This window comes from Hypanus sabinus, chromosome 6 (assembly GCF_030144855.1).
Source record: "Hypanus sabinus isolate sHypSab1 chromosome 6, sHypSab1.hap1, whole genome shotgun sequence".
In the NCBI taxonomy this organism is placed as follows: Eukaryota; Metazoa; Chordata; class Chondrichthyes; order Myliobatiformes; family Dasyatidae; genus Hypanus; species Hypanus sabinus.
The window spans coordinates 54,897,844-54,922,055 of NC_082711.1; the positions used below are offsets into that span (position 1 = coordinate 54,897,844).

Sequence of the window (24,212 nt, forward strand, 5' to 3'; positions counted from 1 at the left end):
TAATGCTGATATCATTAGTATGAGGATGAATTATATGATTTCCCAGTTGCTCGATTCACCACAGGGCATATCGGGTCTTTTGAAATCCATGCTACAATGTCACAGCTTGGCCATTGGTCTTCAGGGCAATCTTCAGGGTAAATCTGGCAGGAAGTGGCATCGAGCTCCTTGCATGCAATTTAGTTTCACACCCCGTAAAATGCAGCAGAACCACAGAAGTGACACAACCTGACTAGATAGGTCAAGGTAAAAGATCACACTTATATCACAAAACAATCAATTTCAACTAAAATGTCAGACCCAAGAGACAACAATACACTCAGAGCTCCACAGAATCACAAATCAGCAGACAAACTCCTCCCCCCCCATGCACATGCATTCATAGTCCCATTCAGAGACATATGGACAGTTACACTAGGCATCACCATTTTAAATCTATTCCCTCCAGATTTTGACACCCTTTCCCCGAGAAAACAAGTGTGTTCAGCCAATGGGAATAACCCTAAACTTGTCACTTTAATTCTACATCACTGCTGCAACAAAGCTCAACGTAACTTTCTGTCTGGCCCCGAGGCATTCTGGGCTTGATACTGATCCCTCCAGCTTCAGTTATCTCTGCGTGAGAATTGGACATCAGCGCTGATATATTCACCTGTGATATTGTTTCAGTTTCCTTCACTGCCTGACCAGCTGGCCATGTCTGGCAGCTGTTAATGGCAACATATAACACAGAAAAAGAATTGTAATCACTCGTTGTCTACCTATAAATTTAATCCCATTAGTTGAGGTGTACAAGATGATAAGAGGCATTAATCAAGTGGATAGCCAGACACTTTCTCCCAGGGAGGAAATGGCTAATACAAGGGGGCATAATTTTAAGGTGATTAGAGGAAAGTATAGTCAGGGGGGAGGGGATGTCAGAGGTAGGTTCTTTACAGGGAGTGGTTGGTGAATAGAAAGCCTTGGCAGGGGTAGTGGTGGTGACAAATACATTAAGGGTGTTAAGAAGCTCCAAGACAGGCACAGGGATGATAGAAAAGTGGAGAACTATGCAGGAGAGAAGGGTTAGATTGATCTTAGAGTAGATTAAAAGTCTGGCACAACATCATGGGCCAAGGGCCTGTACTGTGTTATAACGTTCAACGTTTTTCAATGTTATCAACCCATTTGACCTGTCCCCACCCTCTAGGAGATATTCCCTCACCTTCTTGGCAAATCTAAACTAATCTATTTATTTCTCCCTCTCCCTGTGCGCGAAATAGAAGCGATGCAGATGAGGGCAGCTTTGAAGGAAGAAGGAAATCTCCTTCCTTTCTTTATCAATCTTTTTATTAATTAAAAAGAGTACATACATACATACATACATATATATATATAAACAAAAAAGGGAGAATTATCTCAAATATCTATATCAATAACAATTCATATAAAAGGTTAAAAAAACATTATCAAGATCATGCATAGTATTAATCTAATAGTATGCAATAAAGAATAAGATAATTGATTCTCCTCTTATCATTCCATGAAAAGAAGAAAACAGATAAAGAAACTTGTACAATTGTAATATACATAAAAAAACCCACTAAACAAAAAAAGCAACTAAATTAAAGAGAGAGGAAAAAAAGAAAACTGGGCAGCTTAAGGAAACTTACTTTCTTTGAAGAAGGAGGACATCTGGGATGAGAAGCCTCATCCTGAGAGCAGATGCAGCAGAGATGGAGGAATTGAGAGAAGGGGATGGCGTTGTTACAAGTAACAGGGTGAGAAGATTGTAGGTCAGGTAGCTAAGGGAATCAGTTGATAAAGTGTGGGGGTCAGGTTAGAGGCCAGGTCCGGGGTAACAGAGAAAAGAAACCAAAGAGTAGGAGGGACGGTCAGGGATGTTGAGAGGAGAGCAAAAAAAAGTGGAGAGGGCTTTGGAGGAGCCCAAAGCAATGTTGGGTAATGACTACCTTTAAACAAATTTATTTGAGTCTAGTTTCCAGTGCTTCTCTGTGGCCAGCTGTTTAAGGCCTTCCTTTAAATAAACTTACATGAGTCTGGTTTCCAGAGCTAATCTGCATTCTGCTGCCTAAGCCAAACAAAAGCAAACTTCACAATCTGCTTCTCTACAGAGTCCTCCATACATTAGCACATGGGGCACACAGGGTACTTTAAAAGTATATCACTAGTTTTGTGAAACATAATGATACCCCAGATCTTCATTAATGTTTTAAATTGGATGGATTTGGATTGGCGAGCAGGCAAAAAGAGTGGTATTGTCTGGTCCAATTTCCACACTTCGGTAAACTGTTTTACTTTTGGTATGAAGTGCTTAAAAAAAGCCTGATTTTAATATATTACTTTGAAAGTTTTAGTGCTCGGAACTATGAATTTGCTATTTTTGTATACACAGTTCAACATACCTTGAGTTGGAGTGGCCTTCAAAGGCTCACTGTCACCTTGACAAATATATCCCAATTTCAGAGAACAAGCTTTGCTTTCCCACTTTGATGCCATTGATGGATTCAAGGCCACACATGTATCTTCTCTGGCATATGACGGATGACCTTCACACATAGAAAGAAATATAAAACCAGTGGGGAAGTGTTAAGACGCTAAATATAAAACTGCATTTAATGCACAGATCAACTTGTCTCTGCAGTGTAGTTTAAAATGAAGAGCAAATATTGCTTGTACATTTATTATGTATGTGATCAGCTAGGCTGATAAGCATTTAGTTCTGCAATCAAGTTGGCATTTGTGGAGACAACAGCGAACATTAAATTTTTGATAAATATCCATCACAACATTGATTTATTATCAATGGCCGCTCTACAAGTGCTAGTCTTGAAGTCCAGTTCATAAGGGATAGAATATTAATGGAGACAGTTAAAAATACAACAGTCTCACTCTCCAGCATTTATCAAAGAAGGGCTTATCAAAAAAACTAAAAAAGTGCTGTGACTTTATTTTATTTCTTCTAGACAGAAGCAAGTATTTTTCTTTTACTTACCAGGAGCCCAGTTCAAGTATCTGAAGGGGCTTTGGTCACTCCATTCCCACCCGCTCTCAAAATCCTGCATGCTTAGTCCAATCCATAGCGGTGCTCCTACAGATTGTAATAGGCCTGAAGGAAACATACATGTGTATCTTATAACCAAATGTTACTCATACATGGTGCTTGTTGGAGCTTGCTGCACATAAATTTCCTGTCTCATTCCTTACAGTGGCCATCAACAAAGCTGAATGAACAAAGACATTTTGAAGGATTGTAATGCTGAGCACTTAGTACAACATAATATTAATACTTTTAGCATGTCTTAAAATATCATGATAGAACAGTCAAGAATTCCAAAATTCCATAAGTTAGGGTTATGGAACGTCAACAGTGCTTCTCCCTATAGATGCTGCCTAGCCTGCTGTGTTCCACCAGCATTTTGTGTGTGTTGTTTGCATTTCCAGCATCTGCAGATTTCCTCCTGCTTGCTCTTTAAATATCTGACTGGAAAATGGTTCTTTAATGAGATTATTTCAACAAATACAGTTAAAATCTAAGAATGGTTCAGTAGTGATCCAAGAGCTGATGGGAGGTATACATTGTAGAATAAGCCAGCTATATCTGTCTCACCCAAGAAACCAAACAGAGCAATTAAAGGGTTAGGTTCTAAGTGGCGATTCAGAATACAGGATAAGGTTATAAAAACATCTTTCCAAAATTTCTCTAGACTAGGACAGGTCCAATACATATGAATATGAGAAGCCTCGCCACTTTTGCATTTATCACAAAGAGGACTGATACTAGGATAAAATTGAGATAGTTTAGATTTGGACATATGGGCCCTATGAACAATCTTAAACTGTAAAAGACAGTGGCAAGCACTAAGAGAAGTTGAATTAACCAATTTGAGAATCGAGTCCCAAACCTCGTCAGATAAAGGGATATTTAAGTCATGCTCCCAAACCATTCTGATTTTATCTACAGAGGCACGCCGTAAGGATACTAATTTATTATGAATAAAATCTATTAAGCCTTTACCCAATGGATTAATAGAAAGAAATAAGTCCATAGCATTTTTCTCGGGCATTTCAGGGAAGTTGGGAAATAAAGGATTGATAAAATGTCTAATTTGGAGATAACTAAAGAAATGTTGTATATTATCTTTTGCTTCTCTCCTGGCTAGATGTCTAATTCTTCTTAGATAGAAAGATGTTGCCCCACGCCCACATGCTCAATGGTTTAACGATATCATGTCCTGTTTAGACCTTGAAAAAAATCATTATTCAATTCTTAATTTGGATATAGAGTTTCATAAGGTCTGGGGACCTTTTATTGAGTATTTTCATAACTTTTCTTTTAATTGAGTTTTTTTTTCAGTCCCTTGCTTCCAGCTTTTTTTTGGTAGTAGGCATTATTATCTTCTGTTTTCAACTGTATTTACAGTTTTGGGGGTTTGAATGTTCTGATTTATATTTTCTACATTTTGTTTTGGTTGGTCTGGAGTTTTTTTTGTGGAGGTGGGGGTGGACACTAACTTCACATGACTTCAACTTGGGTGCTTTTTCAATTATTTTATTTTGTATTATATTACTATTGTATGTTTATCTTGCACTGTACTAATTTCCTATTTTGCTTTTGGGTTTTTTTTCGTTTGTAATGTTGTAGAAAATGCATTAAAAATCAATTAAAAAAAAGAATAAGCCAGCTAAAATAATGAAAGACACCCTTATTAAAAATAATATCACATTGGTGTAATGTAATATTTCTATGTTGATCCTCTGCCTCTCTGCTTGTAGATGATTAGGAGAAGTGAGAGAATGTAGTGCCAGCTTTTGGCAAGCCTGATGATAATGAGAACTGACTTTTCAATCCAAGCCCACTTGAGAGGAATAAGTTTGGCAGATTGCAGAGGGATTTACTTTGGTTAACCTATGATCTCCCACTTTTTGAACATCAGTGGAACATATATGTATGTAGAAAGCAGTGCAAACATGTATCAAGAATCTCCTACATGTTATGATATAACATGAGCAGCCCAGTAGCGTAGCGGTTAGCACAACACTTTACAGTACAGCTGGCCTGGGTTCAATTCTTGCCACTGCCTTTAAGGAGTTTGTACATTCTCCCCGCGACCTCAGGGGTTTCCTTCAGGTGCTCCGGTTTCCTCTCACAATCTGAAGACCTAGGTTAATTGGTCATTGTAAATTGTCATGCGATTAGGCTTGGATTAAGTCAGGAGTTGCTGGGCAGCATCGCTTGAAGGACCAGAAGCTCCTATTTGTGCTGTACCTCAGTAAATAAATAGATAAATGACACGTAAGTGATGTCAACTTGTTAGTAAACATAATGAGTCACTATAATGTTTCAGCTCATCCTAAACAAATGAAAATTTCAAAAGGATAAAAAAGGTGCTATGGGTTAAAAATTTATTCAAGCAGCTTCATGTCAACAGTACTGCACTATTGAAAACCATACCACTTACAAAACTAAGTATTAAACAGGCTGCTTTGTTACTTTTTGATCTGTAAAAGCATGCAACCTCACGCATATTTGACAAGTTACTGTCACCCATCACTTCCTGGCCGCAGGATCAGTTCAAGTGGCTGCTACATCTCAGAATGTTATACACTGTTCCATTAGGAAGGTCACCCGAATTCTGGAGGAAACTACATTTTGTTTATTTTCCCTGTATTCACAAAAGCAGGAAGAGTTCATATAGACATTAGTCGGCTTTACAGAGTTCTCCAAACTGCAGGCATTTGCAAACTGCACTTGTGACCATACTGAAACTTCTCTTATCACTTCCTGACCAAGGCACCTTCCATAAAGGAAATGTTTCCTGCTGGACAAAAGCAGAAACTGCTGGAAATTCTCAGCAGGTCAGACCACACCTGTGAGAAGAGAACAGAGTTAACGTTTCAGGATGAAGACCCCGAATGTCTGTTGTTATGTAGGGCTTCCATTGTGAAACATGAGCTCTGTTTCGCTTCCCAAAGATGTGACATGGCTACTGAATATTTGTTTACCATTTTCAGTATAGCTCTGCATTTTTTAAAAATTCCTGCGTGAATTCTTTCTCATAAACCAGTCTCCCTGACATGCTGAGAGGACTGTCTCACAATGACGGCATCCACTCAGCCAGCAGCAACCTTCCCCTGTGGCTGTAAGACTACTGCCAGCTTCACAAAATGTCCCTTCAAAAATGGGACTTCAGAAATCATACTGCCAAACAGTCTGCTGACATCAGCAAAAATTTGCAATCTGTTAATAGGGAATAATTCAGTGATCGTGCAACATTCACAAACAGGATGATACATAAAGCTCTTCTAGCACGAACCAAATGTTGTAGAACCACTTATAGGCCTAAATGTTCCTTGCCTGATAGGGTCCAATTGTGAAAATGAAGATATCAGTCTGAGAGTCATAAAGTCATCCAGCCTGGAATTCGGTTATTCAATCCAACAGATCTATGCAAGTCCAAGATACCAATCTGAGCTGATTCCATTTGACTTCATTTGGCTCATATTGCTCTAAATTTTTCCAATCTGTGTACAGTACTTGTCAGAGTACATTTCAAATATTGCTAAAGTATCTGCCTCAATCAATTCCTCTGGTCCCTTATTCCAGGGTGAAAAAGATAGCCCTCAGGCTTCCAATAAATCTCTATCCTCTCACCTTAACCCTAATGCCTTCTCATTTGTGATGCGTCAACCCTGGGAAAAGTCTATGTGCATTGAACCCTACCTGCATTCCTCTTGACTGTATGCACCTCTATCTGATTGTCACTCATTTTCCTCAGTTGTAATGCGATAAGGTTGAGACTCAGCAGAGAAATGGTGAAGAAAGGACTTAGCATGCTTGCCTTTGTGGGTCAGAATATTGAGTAGAGGAGTTAGGACGTCATGCTACAGCTGTACACATCCACATTTGGAGTACTACATACAGTTTTAGATGCCCTGCTATAGGAAGGATGTCATTAAACTGGAAAAAAAATATTTACAGAGATGTTATGAGCTCTGGAGGGTTTGGTTTTTAAGAAAGGAATGGATAGAATATAGAACGTAGAAAGTTACAGCACGTTACAGGCCCTTCAGCCCACAATGTCGTGCCAACCACTAATGAAAACCATAGACCCATGCAACGAAAAACATCAAACCCCCAACGCGCAAAAAAACTGTGCAGGAATGGCAAAATATGAGTGAGAAACACAGAACGTAAAACATCAAACCACGGAGTCATTGAAGCAGTGTAGGAATGTTCAGTTTAATTTAGTGTTGTGTCATTCTTTGTCTGCAGGCCACCCTGATCAAAATCGCACAAAACAGCAATAAAAAGGAGCACGCAGAAACAGAAACACATCACAACATGTCTCGGGTAGATGGGTTTGCTGCTTTACTGAGGCAATAAAAGCGTAGACAGAGTCTACGGAGGAAAGGGCAGTTTCCGTGATGTCCTAAGCTGTGTCCACGATCCTCTCCGGTTTCTTGTGCTCACAGCTGGAGCAGTTGCCCTACCAAGGTACGAGCGCATCTGGACAGGACATCTTCTGTGGGGCACCAGTGAAAATCATTTTGCTAGACCATTGGAGGTTGAGGAGTGACCTTCAGATTCAGATTTAATGAATACGTGTACTGTGCATCAACACTGACAGTGAAATGCAAAACCAACACACCCGCAAGCGTCACCACACATCCCAGTGCCGACACAGCATGCCCTCAATGCTCGGCCAAACACGAAAAGCCACAAATTGTGAACAGCAAAACCAGGACCTTTCCCCCTTCTAGTCTACGCACATGCATGGGCAGTCTTCCAACTCCATGACTGGTCTCCAGTCTCCAAACTTCTGCCACTGAGCTCTGACTTCCAGACTTCAGATTCAACCCCATGACTTGACTCCAAACTCCTGACATGAACTTCAAACTTATAAAGGTTTATAAAATCATGAGGGTCCTAGGTAAGGTGAGTAGCCAAAGTCTTTCCCCCAGGGTAAGGGAATCAAAAACTGGAGGGCATAGGGTTAAGGTAAGAAGGGAATAATTTAAAAGGCACTTGACTACCAACATTTTCACACTAAGGACGGTGCATATGAAACAAGCTGTCAGAGGAAGTGGTCGTGGTGAGGGCAACTATGATATTTCACAGACATCTGAATAATTACATGGATTGGAAACAGTTATGGTGGATATAGGCCAAACACAGGCAAATAGACTAGCTTAGTCAGGCAACATGGATGATTTGGGCCAAAGGTTCTGTTTTGGTGATTTATAGCTTTATGACTGTTTTTGCTGACACTATAGAAGGATGGACTCAGTGAGTCATATGGAACAGAAACAGGATTTTCAGCCCTACACTTTCACATTGACTGAGATGCCTAGCTACACCAATCCCAATCGTTTGCATTTCCTTCCAAGTTTTTCCTCAAATTCTTTTTAAAAGCTGTGATTGTCTCTGCATCTACCACCTCTTCTGGTAGCTCATTCCACATAGTCATCACCCTCCCTGTGCAAAACAATTCCCACAGAGCTCCTTTGAACCTTTCTCCTCTCACCTTAATTCTATGTCCTATCATTTTAGACTCCACTACCTCAGTAAACGACTGTGAATATCTAGTCTATCTATGTCTCTTATGATTATTTTTATAATTTTTTTTAGTTCACTGTTCACTCTCCTGACCTTCAGTGAGAATGATCATAAGACTATAGGAGCATAATTAGCTCATTCGACCCATTGAGCCTGCTCCATCATTCGACCATGGCTGATTATTTTCCAAACCCGCTCTCTCACACCAAATGAACACTGGAGAGCTGCACTGAGTAAACACTGGAGGGCAGCACAGATAGGAAAAGCTACCCCCACCCCCATCCCAGTACAAAATGAATGGCACACAGTCAGCTCCAGCATCTCCTTCCCCTGTGACTGCCACAGGCAAGTCTAAGGCTTAAGGGTCTTGTCCACACAACAGCCAAGACAACGCAGCTCTCCTGCCATCAGAATCACCAATGAACCTACAGAGCCTGCATTGCCATTTTCACAGAGCTATGAACTTGCAAGCTAAATCCCTCTGCACATTAACACATTGCTGTTCAAAGTTTATGCCCATACTATATTTGACATCCAAAGGTCCATTTACCTTCGGCTGGATTAAACTCCATCTACTCAGCTTTTCAGCTGGTCGATATCCCTCAGCAAACATAGGAACATAGAAAACCTACAGCACAATACAGGCCCTTCGGCCCACAAAGTTGTGCCAAACATGTCCCTACCTTTGAAATTACCAGGTTTACCCATATCCCTCTATTTTTCTAAGCTCCATGTAACTATCTACAAGTCTCTTAAAAGACCATATCATCTGCCTCCACCACCGTTGCTGGCAGTCCATTCCACACACTCACCACTCTTTGTGTAAAAAACTTACCCCTGACATCTCCTCTGTACCTACTCCCCAGCACCTTCAACCTGTGTCCTCTTATGGCAACAATTTCTGCCCTGGGAAAAAGCCTCTGACTATCCATATGATCAATGCCTCTCATCATCTTATACACCACTGTCAGGTCTCCTTTCATTCTCTGTCGCTCCAAGGAGAGAAGGCCAAGTTCACTCAACCTATTCTCATAGGCATGTTCTCCAATCCAGGCTACGTCCTTGTAAATCTCCTCTGCACCCTTTCTATGGCTTCCACATCCTTCCTGTAGTGAGGCGACCAGAACTGAGCACAGTACTCCAAGTGGAGTCTGACCAGGGTCCTGTATAGCTGCAACATTACCTCTCGGCTCCTAAGTTCAATTCCACAATTGATGAAGCCATGAGTAATGATTGATATGATACACCATATACTTTCTTAACCACAGAGTCAACCTGCGCAGCTGCTTTGAGCATCCTATGGACTCAGACCCCATGATCCCTCTGATCCTCCACCCTACCAAGAGTCTTATCTTTAATACTATATTCCCACTTTAAATTTCACCAACCCAAATGAACCACCTCACACTTATGAGTTGAGCTCCATCTGCCACTTCTCAACCCAGTTTTGCATCCTTTCAATGTCCCGCTGTAACCTCTGACAGCCCTCCACACTTTCCACAACACCTCCAACTTTTGTGTCATCAGCAAACTTACTACCCATCCCTCCACTTCCTCATCCAGGTCATTTATAAAAATCACAAAGAGTAAGGGTCCCAGAACAGATCCCTCAGGCACACCACTGGTCACCAACCTCCATGTAGAATATGACCCGTCTACAACCACTGTTTGCCTTCTGTGGGAAAGCCAGTTCTGGATCAACAAAGCAATGTCCCCTTGGATCCCATGCCTCCTTACTTCCTCAATAGGCTTTGCATAGGGTACATTATCAAATGCTTTGCTGAAATCCATATACACTACATCTACTGCTCTTCCTTCATCAATGTGTTTAGTCACATCCTCAAAAAATTCAATCAGGCTTGTCAGGCATGACATGCCCTTGACAAAGCCATGCTGACTATTCCTAATCATATTATGCCTCTCCAAATGTTCATAAATCGTGCTTCTCAGGATCTTTTCCATCAACTTGCCAACCACTGGAGAAAGACTCACTGGTCTATAATTTCCTGGGCTATCTCTACTCCATTTCTTGAATAATGGAAAAAGATCTGCACCCTCCAATCCACCAGAACCTCTCCTGTCCCATTGATGTTGTAAAGGTTATTGCCAGAGGCTCAGCAATCTCCTCCCTCACCTCCAACAGTAACCTGGGATATGTCTCACCCAGTCCCAGTGACTTATCCAACTTGACGCTTGATTGCTGTCTGCAATTCCACCAGTCTTCATGTCATCAGAAAACTTATGTATATGGCCACAGACAATCCCAGCCAAATCTTGTATCCTGGTCCTTATAGTATACCACTGGTTGCAGCCATCCAGTCAGTAAAGCAGCCTTCTGCCACTAGCCACAACTCTCTGTCTGCTATCACCATGCCAATTTTGGATCCAGTTTGCCAAAATACTTCCCATTGTATGGCCCAGCCTATCAAGTAGGACCTTATTAAAAGCTTTACTGAAGTCTATGTATATCACATCTACCACCTTGTCTTCATCAATTTTTAATATCACCCCAAAAAACGCACATCAACATAATCCCCCACCTTCTCCCCCTTATGCTTAATATTTTTGCATAATGTTTAACTAATTCTCAGATTGGCTGTCTGTCAGCTGCTGAATATCATTGAGATGATATACATGGATATTGTTATTTGCTGTGCAATACCATTTTTAAACAGTTGGATGATATCTATTACTCAAATAATCCACGGTCCATAAACTCGGTGTTTATCTTTTGCACTATTTATTTATTTTGTAACTTACAGGAATGCATATGTCTTCCACTCTTCAGCTGCCACAAAACAATATATTTTATGACATATGTTACTAATAATAAAATGGACAGCCAGCGCCTCTTCCCCAGGGCACCACTGCTCAGTACAAGAGGACATGGTAGGGGAGGGAAGTTCAAGGGGGATATTAGAGGAAGGTTTTTCACTCAGAGAGTGGTTGGTGCGTGGAATGCACTGCCTGAGTCAGTGGTGGAGGCAGATACACTAGTGAAGTTTAAGAGACTACCAGACAGGTATATGGAGGAATTTAAGGTGGGAGTTATATGGGAGGCAGGTTTTGAAGGTCAGCACAACATTGTGGGCTGAAGGGCCTGTAATGTGCTGTACTATTCTATGTTCTATGTTCTAATTAAGCTGCTTCTCTTTCTGATTCTGACTTAATGAAATTAATTGCTCAATTTATTAGAAGTTGGTGCAACTAAGTCACAGCCTGATAATATTTAAACAGCCCAGTTGTGTCGGAGACAAACTTTCACAAGCAGTGATGATGACTTTCAAAATAACATGGAAAATTCTAGAGACAGAAGCATAAATTAAAATCATGGCAACTATCTCCTATGGTACGTGCAACTTGGATATAACTGGGAGTGTAAAGCAGAGGAAATACAATGACAAGGGACTTAATGTCAAATTGAGATTCATCAAATGAGAAGACAACATTTTGAGGTAAAATTGCATACATAATTGCAATATATTGATGAAGTCAAGCACTTATTGTTATAGAATAAGAAATTAATTTCAATGTAAGTGTGTCATATTAAAACAATTAGAGAAGGTGACTGTTGGAATAAAATGCTTATCAGGATATACTGTATGCAATGGAATGTTTCTGCTTGACAATTTTAAAAAGTGCTTAATTACTACAGCAATTTCTTACCTGACAGAAATGTCTGAGCATGCAATTCCGTCACACTCAACAAGTCAGAATTTTGTTGCTGACAACTTCTTCTTGCTTCATGCCATGTTAGAGCTGATTGAGTGTTGGCTTGATAACATTTGCCTGTTAAAGAATTGTTCCTCCAAAGAGAATTACAGGGAGCAGCTGTAAAACAAGCAGATTTTATTACTCAATATATATCACTCTGGATGAACTTTAAAATGGATACCATGTACGTACAGTTCTCATTAAGCTGCATCAGATGGAAAGTCCACACAATTACCAATATTAATCAAGATTTTTATGTATAGTTTGTTCAGCATAGTCATGATAAAGTGAGACAAACCTTGTTGGTAAGCGGCAGCATTTCTGTAGTGAATTGATGCCATTTATTCTTGTAAATACTAGCAAGGTTAAGCCTTGGGCTTCTGCAAATCTACCCTGCCGACAGTTTGCATCCAGTGACTATCCACAAGGAGTCCAACAGCACTAGCACTGGGGAATCTGTTCTTTGATCCCATGCCATGTCACCAGCACCTTTACTTCCTCAGAAGGCTAAAGAAATCTGTCAAATTTCCTTTGATGGTCAGTAATTTCTATCAATGAACTAGAGAGAGCATCCTATACAGATACACCACTGCTTAATATGGCTCTCCCCATGACTGCAAGAAACTGCAGACAGTTGGGGACACAGCTCAGCACATCACCAAAACCTACCTCCCCTCTTTGAACTCTGTCTACACTTCTTGCTGTTTCAGTAAAACAAGAGCACAAACATCCCACCCACCCCAGACATTTTCCCTTCATCCCCCTCCCATCAGACAGAAGGAACAAAAGCCTGTCCAAGGTCAAGGACAGCTTCTATTGTTTTATCAGAGAAATGAGTGGACTTCTTCTATAAGATAGACTCTTAACCTCACAACTTACCTCATCACTGTCTCACACTGCATTGTCTGCCTGTGTTTCACTTTCTCTGTAACTGTAACACTTTATTCTGAATTCTGTTATTGTTTCCCCTTTTACTACCTCAAAGCACTGTATGGATGGTATGCAAAACTAAATATTTTACTACAACTCAGTAATAATAATTCAATTTACACTTTATAATAGATATCTTACAACTGCAAGAAAGAGGAAGATAGGTTACCAACTTTATATTATTTTGTTTACATGGATGATTTTAATTATGCAATTATGTTTTTAGGCACTCACTTTATTTTTAATTTCAGAATCAGAATCAGAATCGGATGACAGAGGGGAAGAAGCTGTTCCTGAATCACTGAGTGTGTGTCTTCAGGCTTCTGTACCTCCTACCTGATGGTAATAGTGAGAAAAGGTCATGCCCTGGGTGCTGGAGGCCCTTAATAATGGACACTGCCTTTCTGAGACTCCACTCCTTGAAGATGTCCTGGGTACTTTGTAGGCTAGTACCCAAGATGAAGGCGATTAAATTTACAACCCTCTGCAGCTTCTTTCGGTCCTGTGCAGTAGGCCCTCATACCAGTCAGTGATACAGCCTGTCAGAATGCTCTCCACAGTACAGAAGTTTTTGAGTTTTTTTGTTGACATACCAAATCTGTTCAAACTCCGAATGAAGTATAGCCACTATCCTAGCTTCTATATAATGGCATTGATATGTTGGGACCAGATTAGATTCTCAGAGATCTTGAGACCCACGAATTTGAAGCTGCTCACTCTCTGCATTTCTGATCCTTCTATAAGGATTGACATGTGTTCCTTCGTCTTACTCTTCCTGAAGTCCACAATCATCTCTTTCCTTTTACTGACGTTGAGTGTCAGGTTGTGTGGTGAACTACATATACCTGTCTGAACACGCCCCTCCCCCCCCCCGCTGACTGCTCCTGCGGCTCCTCCCACAGACCCCTGTATAAAGGCGATTGGAAGCACAGCTCCTCCCTCAGTCTCCAGGATGTTGTGTGGGGATCTCTTGCTGCTGACTGCTCTCTTCCAGCAAATAAAAGCCTATATCTCACCTCACGTCTCCAAGAGTTATTGATGGTGCATCAGGTTGTTACTACGACACCACTCCACTAGTTGGCATATCTCGCTCCCGTATGCCCTCTCATTACCATCTGAGATTGTACCTACAATACATCTGTATTGTCAGCAAATTTATAGATGGTATTTGAGATCTGGCTAGCCACACAGTCATGGGTATAGAGAGACTAGAGAGTGGGCTAAGTATATACCCTTGAAGAGCACCAGAGTTGATTGTCAGCAAGCAGGAGATGTTATTATCGATCTGCACAGTTTGTAGGCTTCCGATTAGGAACTCAAGGATCCACTTGCCAAGGGAGGTACAAAGGTCCAGGTTCTGCAACGTCTCAATCAGGATTGTGGGACTGTTGGTATTAAATGCTGAGCTATTGTCGATGAACAGCATTCTGACATAGGTGTTTGTGTTGTCCAGGTGTTCTAAAGCTGTGTGAAGAGTCATTGAGATTGCATCTACCGTTGACCTATTATGGCAATTTTTGAAGAATTGTCAATAATCTTTTAAAAGCTGCGCTTAGTTATTACGATCTCAATAGTCTTCAAATTTCTGGTCCAGGGTACATTCAAGTGATAACTTTCAAACGTATACCAGGAAAGGATTAAGGAGAAAATGACCAGTTAATGTAATTTGGGTACTTGTCTTCTCAAAATCTAGGTCTATCGAACTACAGGTAAATTTAGCTATATTCTAATTTTTAAACTTTGTCTCAGATTATGTCAATTTAGAACTGAAACCATATTAATAAAACAAACTTTATCTTTTCGTTACCATGAAATTGGATTGCATCTTTTATTGAGGCACCAACACATGGATGTATTCAGTGGCAATATTAAGCCGAGTTCCAAATGAAAATAATGCAATATTTCCCAAGCCATGGACTGCACTAAGATGGCTTATAAGAAGTGAAATAGGAGCACTGAGATGCCTGACCAGTTTTAACAATATTTTGCTATACAATTGGCTCTTCACTATGCAGCCCATAAAGTAACCAAATGGCAGAAATACAGCTACACCCATAAAAGAGTCTGTGGCTGCTAAGGTGAGGGAAACAGCTCCAATATCCACATTAAGGAATGTGCAATCCTAAATCACAAAAACAAGGTCGGGAGGAAGGCTCTGTGAATGGGGGGGGGGGGTCAAGCTGATAAATAAAAGGTAGAGCTGAAGCCCCAGCAGACCCACTATTTGAGAAGTCTGAAGGGTGGCATCATGAATAACTGCAAGTCTGTCTGAAGGTGGCATGATTGCCTCTTACTCTGTCTTGCTTTCTGAACATCCAGAGGTCGTGGGTTAAGAGTGAAAAGTGAAATATGAGGGGATCATCTTCACTCAAAGGGTGTGAGAGTGTGGAATGAGCTGCCAGTGGAAGTGCTGGATGTGAGATCAATTACAACATTTAATGGCAATTTGGATAAGTACATGGATAGGTGGGTATGAACGGCTATGATCTGGGGCAGGCTGAGGGGACTGGGCAGAATAATAGCTTGGTGGACTACCTGAGCCAAAGGCCCTGTTCTTGAGCGATAACTCTATGACTCATTGTGGTCACAGTGCCCACCTGAAAAATGCAACAATGCTGATACACATGTTACAGTCTTACCATGTGTATAAAGATTCTTTGAGAAATATTTTTTCTAATTCAGTGGTCTGAAGCCCTTAAGTGAGATCTTATTAAATTTAGAGAGATTTGTAGTTTGCAATTCAGAAAACTGGAGCCACGAATTATTCATTAATATGGTAATAAATGAACTGGGAAACTGACAAGCCGGATGTGTTGAAATCTTACGCATCATCAGGCTCCTTCCACTGGATTAATGGTGCACTAATGATTGGACTATTGGGAGGATTCTCAGGAGAAACATCTGTCCTATAACCCGCACTGACAGTGTGTCACCATTCCCCTGGGATAGACAGCACAGGATGGTGAGTAAGGATCTTCTGGTCACCTTCATCTTACCCCTATTGCTCTTCAGGCTCTGACTTAAGGACATCTGGCACCAGGTCACTATATTAGCCTTCATCCAGAACTCTGCTGTTTCCAGTGCCTGAGTTTGCTCAGGATGCAGTATATAACAATAAGATGTCCACATCTGCTAGAGTCATGTGGACTCCTTAAAGTCATCTCGAGATAGCCAATGGGAAACTCTGCTATTATTACTTTACATGATGTTCCTGCACTCCAGCAGCTCCCACTGCTGCTGATGATGTTCTGACTAGTCATTCTGGCCAGTGATTTCAACTGCATCTTCAATGCGGCTAGACAAACAAGAGTGCTGGCAGGAAACCCTCCAGACCCCGGTGGAAACAGTCAAAGATATATGACATCTTCACCACCCCTGCAGGTGAACACCTGGGAGAGACTGGATGGCTCAGTACAGTCCCAATCAGGCTTCCTCCTCAGGTCACAGGCAGTCACAGTCAGACCCACCAACATCAAATCTGAGTTCTTCTATGACCAGTGTCTCCTTCCAGCTTCCTGGCACCTAGTAGGGAACCAAGGGCAAGCAAGTGGATGTGGAAGTTAAGCATCAAGCTGCTGACCCCAGAGAATGAGGGATTACACATGTGGGGAAAGCCCAACATTGACTATTGGTTCACTGGTGGGGAGCAATGAAGGAGAACATCAAGGCCTTCTTTATCTTCATTTGTGTTCATAAAGCAAGACACAGTCAGAGGGTGTAGTTCCAACTCCAGACAGACTTGCAGTAACTCCTCCGTCTGCAGTTGAGGGAGGAGTATGTGAGAGAGGAACTCCGAGAGGTGAATAGCTGGCAAGCTATGCTCTTTGCTTCAGCATCATCTTCAGTTCCAGAGTCTTCTTGATGGAGCAGAATGAGGCATGTTCATGGTTTTCCTCCCAAAAAAATTCACGGAGCCTCTCTGAGATCCACAGCCTGAAGGGAGAAGATGGCTCAATAATATTCTCACTGAATAAAGCTGCAAGAACTGACAGCTCAGTGGCAGAGTGGTGCTCAGCTCTGTGGCACTCGATGGGTAGAGCTGCTGGGAATGTATTACAGTATGCTTCCAACTGGCAACGCGTCAAACTCCTTCATCACCCTCATCAACAAGCAAAGGGAGGAGATGGAGGACTTCAAGAATTGGAAAACCATTTCATTCTTGAAGATGGATTATATGATCCAGTCAATCCTATTGCCAACTGGTTAAGGTCTACTCTGGGAGTATCCTGTGCAGTATCTGGCTGGAACATCTCTGACAGCTTTGTGCAACTCCCAGATACCATGTCCTACGGTAGCATGGAGGGGTAGATGCTAGTGGGGCTGAGGTACATAACCAGAATTGACTGGGATCATGAAAACAATTCTCTCTGTCACAACTGGAAAGGACTTGGTCATCAGGCATGATGTGCTCTCAGGGCTGCTGGGTTTGACACAGTTGTATCCTTTTCCTCCAGTTTATCTGCATGTCCAAGATGAAGCACATCCTATGGGTTATAATACCCAGAGAATAATGACAGAAGTGTACCCAATGTTACCTTTGTTCTGATGACACCGTTCTTTGTGGCTTCAGATGTCTGAAGATAAACCCAAAATGCATGGCCGCCAAGTGTCATATGTGCTGTGGTCCTACCTGACCCTGTGTTGCAGAGGTTTGGGCTGGTCCTGTTGTCTGGCCACATCCCAGTTAGCTGGATGTTGCTGCTTTACCTGTGCTTTGTGGAAGAGTTCTTCCAAAAAACCATCTTTGACCATAAGTCTATCATGTAGTGGCCAGCAGGTAGTGTGAGACTGGGATATGTATATAGGGAAGGGGCTCCCTGAGCAAACTGTTCAAACCAATTGACAGCCTCTTCGCCAGAACTTCACCAAGACCTTTCATGGCTGGGGAGCCCTCACAATCTGATCCTCCCCGACAGATAACATATCATTACCAATGCATAATGTCTTTGGGATGGCTGCAGTGGGGAAAGAGACAGTTACCCACCATTTTGTGGATTGTGGATTTGCTAAGAAGATGTGGAGAAGGATGGAAAGGTACATGTCCCAGTTCATCCACAACAACGGAGGACTCTCTGATTTATGGGCTGTTCCCAGGGTCACAAACCAAGACAAACATCAAGTGTTGCTGAAGATCATGAACTCAATGAAATGTGTCCAAAACTTGATAGTTTACCAGTACCGCAGGATGTCTGTAAGGGAATGCTGTTGGATAGAATATATATATGTGTGTGTGTGTGTGTGTGTGTGTGTGTGTGTGTGTGTGTGTGTGTGTGTGTGTGTGTGTGTGTGTGTGTGTGTGTGTGTGTTTGTGTGTGTGTTTGTGTGTGTGTGTGTGTGTGTGTGTGTGTGTGTGTGTGTGTGTGTGTGTGTGTGTGTACGTGTATATCTACATATATATTCAAGACTTTTTTTGTCACTTTTCAGTACATGAGTGTAGAGAAAACAAAATGATTGTTACTCCGGATCTAATGTAGCATTAAAAACACACACACACACACAATAAGCATAAAGAACAAAATAAAATAACACGATAAAAAACAAAAATATATAAATTTTAAAGCAATCCTATAAAACACAATTAACAAGTGACTGTTATACACATAAACTGATTGTATATACATAAAATGTTGCTGGGTGAAGTGTATGCAGTGGTAGTGGGGGTATTGGGGTGTGTTAATGGGTAGAGGTGTTGAGCAGTCTGATGGCCTGGGGGAAATAACTGTTTTTGAGCCTAGTCAGTTTTTGAAATTAAACAGTGCAATGTATTGATCTATTTCTTTTAGCATAATGACTACTCTTAACACTAATCTCGACTGATAACTTACCCATGCGCATTAATCTGTGGTTCTCTCTCTGCAAAGTGAATACATGAGTTAACCTTACCTCCACATGCATGCTTTTACTTAATTGATATATAGTTGCACAGACACAACAAATTAGTGATGAGTATGAATCTGATTGTCAGTGAATATGACAAACTGCACCAAAAGTTATGAGATGAATTCAGAGGAAGAGAGAGAGAAAGTGAAAGGAAAGGGTAAATCAATACAGAGAAGGCAGTCACGGACACTAACAAACAGCGAAAGACAAACAACTAGCAAAGCTAAAGTAGCAAAACTTGCAATGCTAAGGTAAAAATAAAGTGATGATGGCCTTAGTTGGTAAACTTGATGAATTTGATCATGCTAATGAAAACTGGGAATTGTATATCAAGAGGGTTGCACTGTATTGTAATGTGAATGTTGTGGATGAGGTAAAGAAAGTCTCCATGCTTAGCTTAATGAGTGTTAAAATGTACAGGTGTTTACACAACATAATAACTCCTGAAAAGCCAACAAGCTGGACAGTTGATGAAAATCACTTGAGCCCAAAACCCTATAAGCAATACCTGAGAGATTAAGAGCTAACAGAAGGAACCAATCAAAGGATGAAAGCATTTCTGAATACATTTCAGGACTGTGAAAACTTTCCCAATACTTGACTTTATAGATGGAATTTCTGATGCATTAAGGGACAAGCTTGTTTGTGGCATGTATAGACAAAGCACTCAAAAGAAGCTACTGCCAGAAAGAGACCTAACCTTAGAACAGGCATTCAACATTGCAATATCGTTGGAAATTTCAGAAAAGAATGTATCAGAACTACATAAAAAGAGTTCAGAATGTGAAACATACAAAAAAAAATTCAGTAAGTGGCAGTTCTGTGAGCAAAAAAATGCTTTGTTACTGAGATGGTCAGAGGAGAATGACCAAACTGTTACAAGCTGACAGGAAGGTGACAGTAACTCAAATAACCACGCTTTACAACAGTGGTGTGCAGAAAAGCATCTCTGAATGCACAATATGTTGAAACTTGTCGTGGGGACGGGCTACAGCAGTAGAAGATCATGAATGAACAAGAAGAACCTCCTCTACTTAATAAGGCAGCTACTGAGTGTACTGTATATTGATGCTGGTGGAATGCACCAATATAAATGAGATATAATATGCAGGTGATTAAATGTGAAATATTTGTTAATCAATTCAGTTCTTTCTTAATATAGCAATTAAGAGAGTACCTACTGCTGGAAGAAACCCAAGCTTGCTAATGTGAATCATGGATAAATAGGTCAGTCCAATTTCACAATCGGTGCCACTTCACCTGGAAATGTTTGCTTGTCCATTTAGCCAAAATATAATCAGATTAACCTAATTGACACTTAAAACATTGAATGACATTTGATGCAATAAGGATTGTATACAGTATCTATATACAGGATGAAAATGAAACATTTCCTTGTTTACAAGAAAAAAAATCTGCAGACGCTGGAAATTCAAAGAACTATCTATGGAAAAGAGCACAGTCGATGTTTTGGGCCAAGACCCTGCCTGAACCATTGATTGTACTCTTTTCCATAGAAGCTGCCTGGCCTGCTGAGTTCCTTCAGCATTTTGTTTGTTCTGCAATTTACGATATTAGCATTCTACATTACTGCTGTACTATACAATGAAGCTTAGTTAAAGTCTCTTTTTAAAGAAATAAGGATGTTGAAAACTTTAACAAATAAAACATTTTGTCAGGCCAATACAGCGGCTAGAAAAAAGGACCATTGAAGAGAGAACAGGACTCAGACTGTAGGGCTGATCTGTTACTACATGCTGTTCAAGAGTCTAAAGAAGCTTCATTAAAATCATAAAATCTTGTCACCTGCAGGAATGTGGAGAGGAAATAGACAAGGGAAATTATTTGCTAAGTTTGTATTAAAAAGGTACCGAGTTGATTAATGGCTGATTGAAGTTTAATCATCTGAATAGTATATCTGGAGTGTAAGGAACAAACGGAATGCATTGAAGGTGTAACTGTAAATTCAATATGTATTTGTAATTATTGCAAAGATGGTGATGCTGAAACATCGTATACCATGTTATCATGTCTACAGGAAATGTAGGGAAAACAGTACAACAGAAAGAACAACCTTTGTACTTAAGACAAAATCACTTCAATGAAAAGAGGTATAATATGAGAGATACATGCACAGAGACTGGGTGGAATAATGAAACAGAAAACTATTTCAGAATCTAGAGGGAAATATAGACTCACAGCTGGCAGCTCAATGGCAATAAAATATATAAATGGCAAGGATGTGATTTGCAAGTAGTAGAGATAGAGTGAATTCAATGGCAGTTTTTAATTTTTATACAAAATGGCTTACATAGACCGTCTCTAGGTAGGTAGGCTGGAAGTTTTGAGTATGTGCAAGACAATTTTTGGTATCCTTTTGTACCTGAACCAGAAAGGGGGTGGGGGGGACTGGACATTTTAGAATTAATATCTTGTGATGGCACAGAGGTAATTAACAACTTTGCAGTTGGAATGTTTTTCCAACTTTAATAATATAAATAATTGAGATCAATCAGTGTTTGAGAGAGAGCAAGGCAGCACTCAAAAAATGGATAGCAAGGAACATTGTGGGCATGGAAAGCAAGCTGAGGTGGTAGAGGTTTATGGCACAGAGCCATAGTAGCATCGTGGTTAGCATGACATCAATGCAGTTTGGTGTATTCAGGAGTTCAGTGTTCAATTCCAGCGCTGTCAATAAGGAATTTGTACATTCTCCACGTAAATCACATGCGTTTGCTCTGGTTTCCTCCAACAATCCAAAGATGTACATATTAATTAGTCATTGTAAATTGTCCTGTGATTAGGCTGTTGTAAATAGATAGGTTGCTAGGTGGTACAGCTCGTGGACTGGAACTGCCTGGTCCTTATTCTATCTCAATAAATAAATAAAGCCCTAGCTAAACCATACCAGGTCTTCCAGCCATAATAAGTTAAACAGGTTGACGATGGTGGAAATATAGCAACGATTTACCAGAATCAACACAGTTTCACCTCAAAAGAGGTGTGCTTAGCTCACAGTTCTACTCACTCTACATAATTATGTGGCTAGGAAGAGCTGAATTATCATCTATAAATTCACCACCCTTGTTGGTAAAATCTCTGTTGATGACAAGGAGATCTGTAGTCTTGATTTTGACTGGCTATTTGCATGATGTCACAACAATCTCAAACTCAGTGTCAGTAAGACCAAGGAATTGATTGTGGATATCAGGAAGAGAAAGTCAGGAGAGCATGCACCAGTCACCATTGAAGCATCAGTGGTGGACACAATGAGCAGCTTTAAGTTCCTTTGATATCAGCATCTCAGTGGATCTATCCTGCGCCCAATGCATCGATGCAATTATGAGAAAAGCATGTTGGTGATTCTACATTGATAGGAGTTTGAAGAAATTTAGTATGTTATCAAAGTCTCTTGCAATTTCATCAAAATGAGTGATCTATTCTATAGATATAGGCAGACAGCATTCTGACTGATCGCATCACAGCCAGGGATGGCTGCTCCTATGCATAGGAGTGCAAGAGGCTGCAGAGAGTTGTAGACCCAACCAGCTCCCTCAAGGACACAACTCTCCCCACATTTGTGGACATCTTCAAGATGCTTGAGATGGACATTACTCTATTTGACTGTAACACATTGGTTGCTTTTTAACAGGCATAAGGACTACACTAAACAGAGTACAGTTCTGCTCTACAGTATAATCAAAAGAATGGAATATATTTAATAAAGCAAGTGCTAAGTTAAAATATGTCAAGTAGTATTATTATAGTATAATCAATATGAATAAAAGAATGCCCATTCCTTTTCCTGCTTCCAAACAACAACTTCAATATCACAGATTACCCCTTTTCTTTAAAAACGGAAGAAAACTGAAATTTCTAATGACAACTTCCAAAGTGCCAATTGTTTTAAGCAGGAAAGTAAAGTGATTACAGTACACAAACTGTAATTTGCACCAACTGTCAGAGGAAAAAGGGATACTGTGTGCTTGCAGATTTGAAGTCAATGTTATTCTAATTGAAGTAAACATTTGCAGGCAGCGTATTACAGTATGTTGCTGGGGTATTTAAATTAGAGAAAGAACTTTACACACCAGAAAAGTTATTGAACAGGGAAACTTAAATCAGTTTTGTGTGAGATACAAGCAGTGAAGTTATATAATACAAGGTCTGTTGTATTGAATGCAATTAAATAGACCTTACACATGAAATGTGGTAATATCCAGCCATGGGATCATTGATAGAACTCAGTGATTCAAACCAATTTAGCGTTGGTATGAGTTCACACCACATGCCTGCTAACCAATGAAACTACTCAATGAGGGATGGATCCAAGAGGAAACTGGACGAAAACTGAGGCTTCTCTTCCAGGCCATAACCTTCCCAGTTGATCAGGTACCTCACTTCCCATCCATGATGATGTAAATGCATCCAAACTGGGTGCATTGCACCACTTTCCACCATCCTAGGCCTTGGACGGATGAGTGGTTCATGGACAAGGGATTTGAAGCAGGATACATGAAAGGTAGGTGTGATCCTGAGGGGTAGTGGCAGCTCTAGACAGTAGGTGACTGAATTGATGCAATGGGTAATCCTGAAGGGACTGATGAACTGGGCCGAGAGTTTGTGGGACGTGATGGGTGTGTAGGGGCAGATCTTGACTACCAGATCTAGTCCCCAGGCTGGCATAGTTTGGTTGGGAGTCACTGGTGGTTGGCCTGGCAACAGTGCGCATGGCTTGTAGCTAGGATGTCCTCTTCAAAGTATTCTGTAGAGGCAAACCAAGGCCTTGGTGTATGGGACCACAAAAGGCTCTTCAGCAGGGAGCAACAACAAAGGGTGACATACATGTGGCAAACGAGGTGTGTAGATTGTGGGACAGTGCTGCCCAGAGCAAGTACCTCTTCCATATGGAAGGATTAGAGGCAGCAAAGCATTAGAAATTTCTCTGATTGTCTCTTTCTGACTGATCATTGGCCTGTGGATGATAGTCAGAGGACAAGCTCAGGGACGGAAGAGGGAGCAGAAAGATCATCAGAAGTGGAAGAGAAATTGTGGGCCCCAGTCCAATACAATGTCTTAAGGGAAGCTGTGGAGGTAAATGACATATTGTTGAACCATTCTGCTGTCT

The 24,212-nt window shown here is 40.8% G+C and overlaps 1 protein-coding gene across 1 annotated transcript in view; it reads right to left on the reverse strand.

Moving 5' to 3' along the window:
• mrc1a (mannose receptor, C type 1a) overlaps nt 1-24,212 on the reverse strand; it is a 161,886-nt gene that overhangs the window by 108,108 nt on the left and 29,566 nt on the right. Inside the window, exons 4-6 of the mRNA XM_059972157.1 lie at nt 12,227-12,391; nt 2,996-3,109; nt 2,406-2,549 (exon numbers count right to left, since the gene is read on the reverse strand). Of these exons, the coding sequence (XP_059828140.1) occupies nt 2,406-2,549; nt 2,996-3,109; nt 12,227-12,391 (423 nt within the window). The remainder of the gene's footprint in view (nt 1-2,405; nt 2,550-2,995; nt 3,110-12,226; nt 12,392-24,212) is intronic.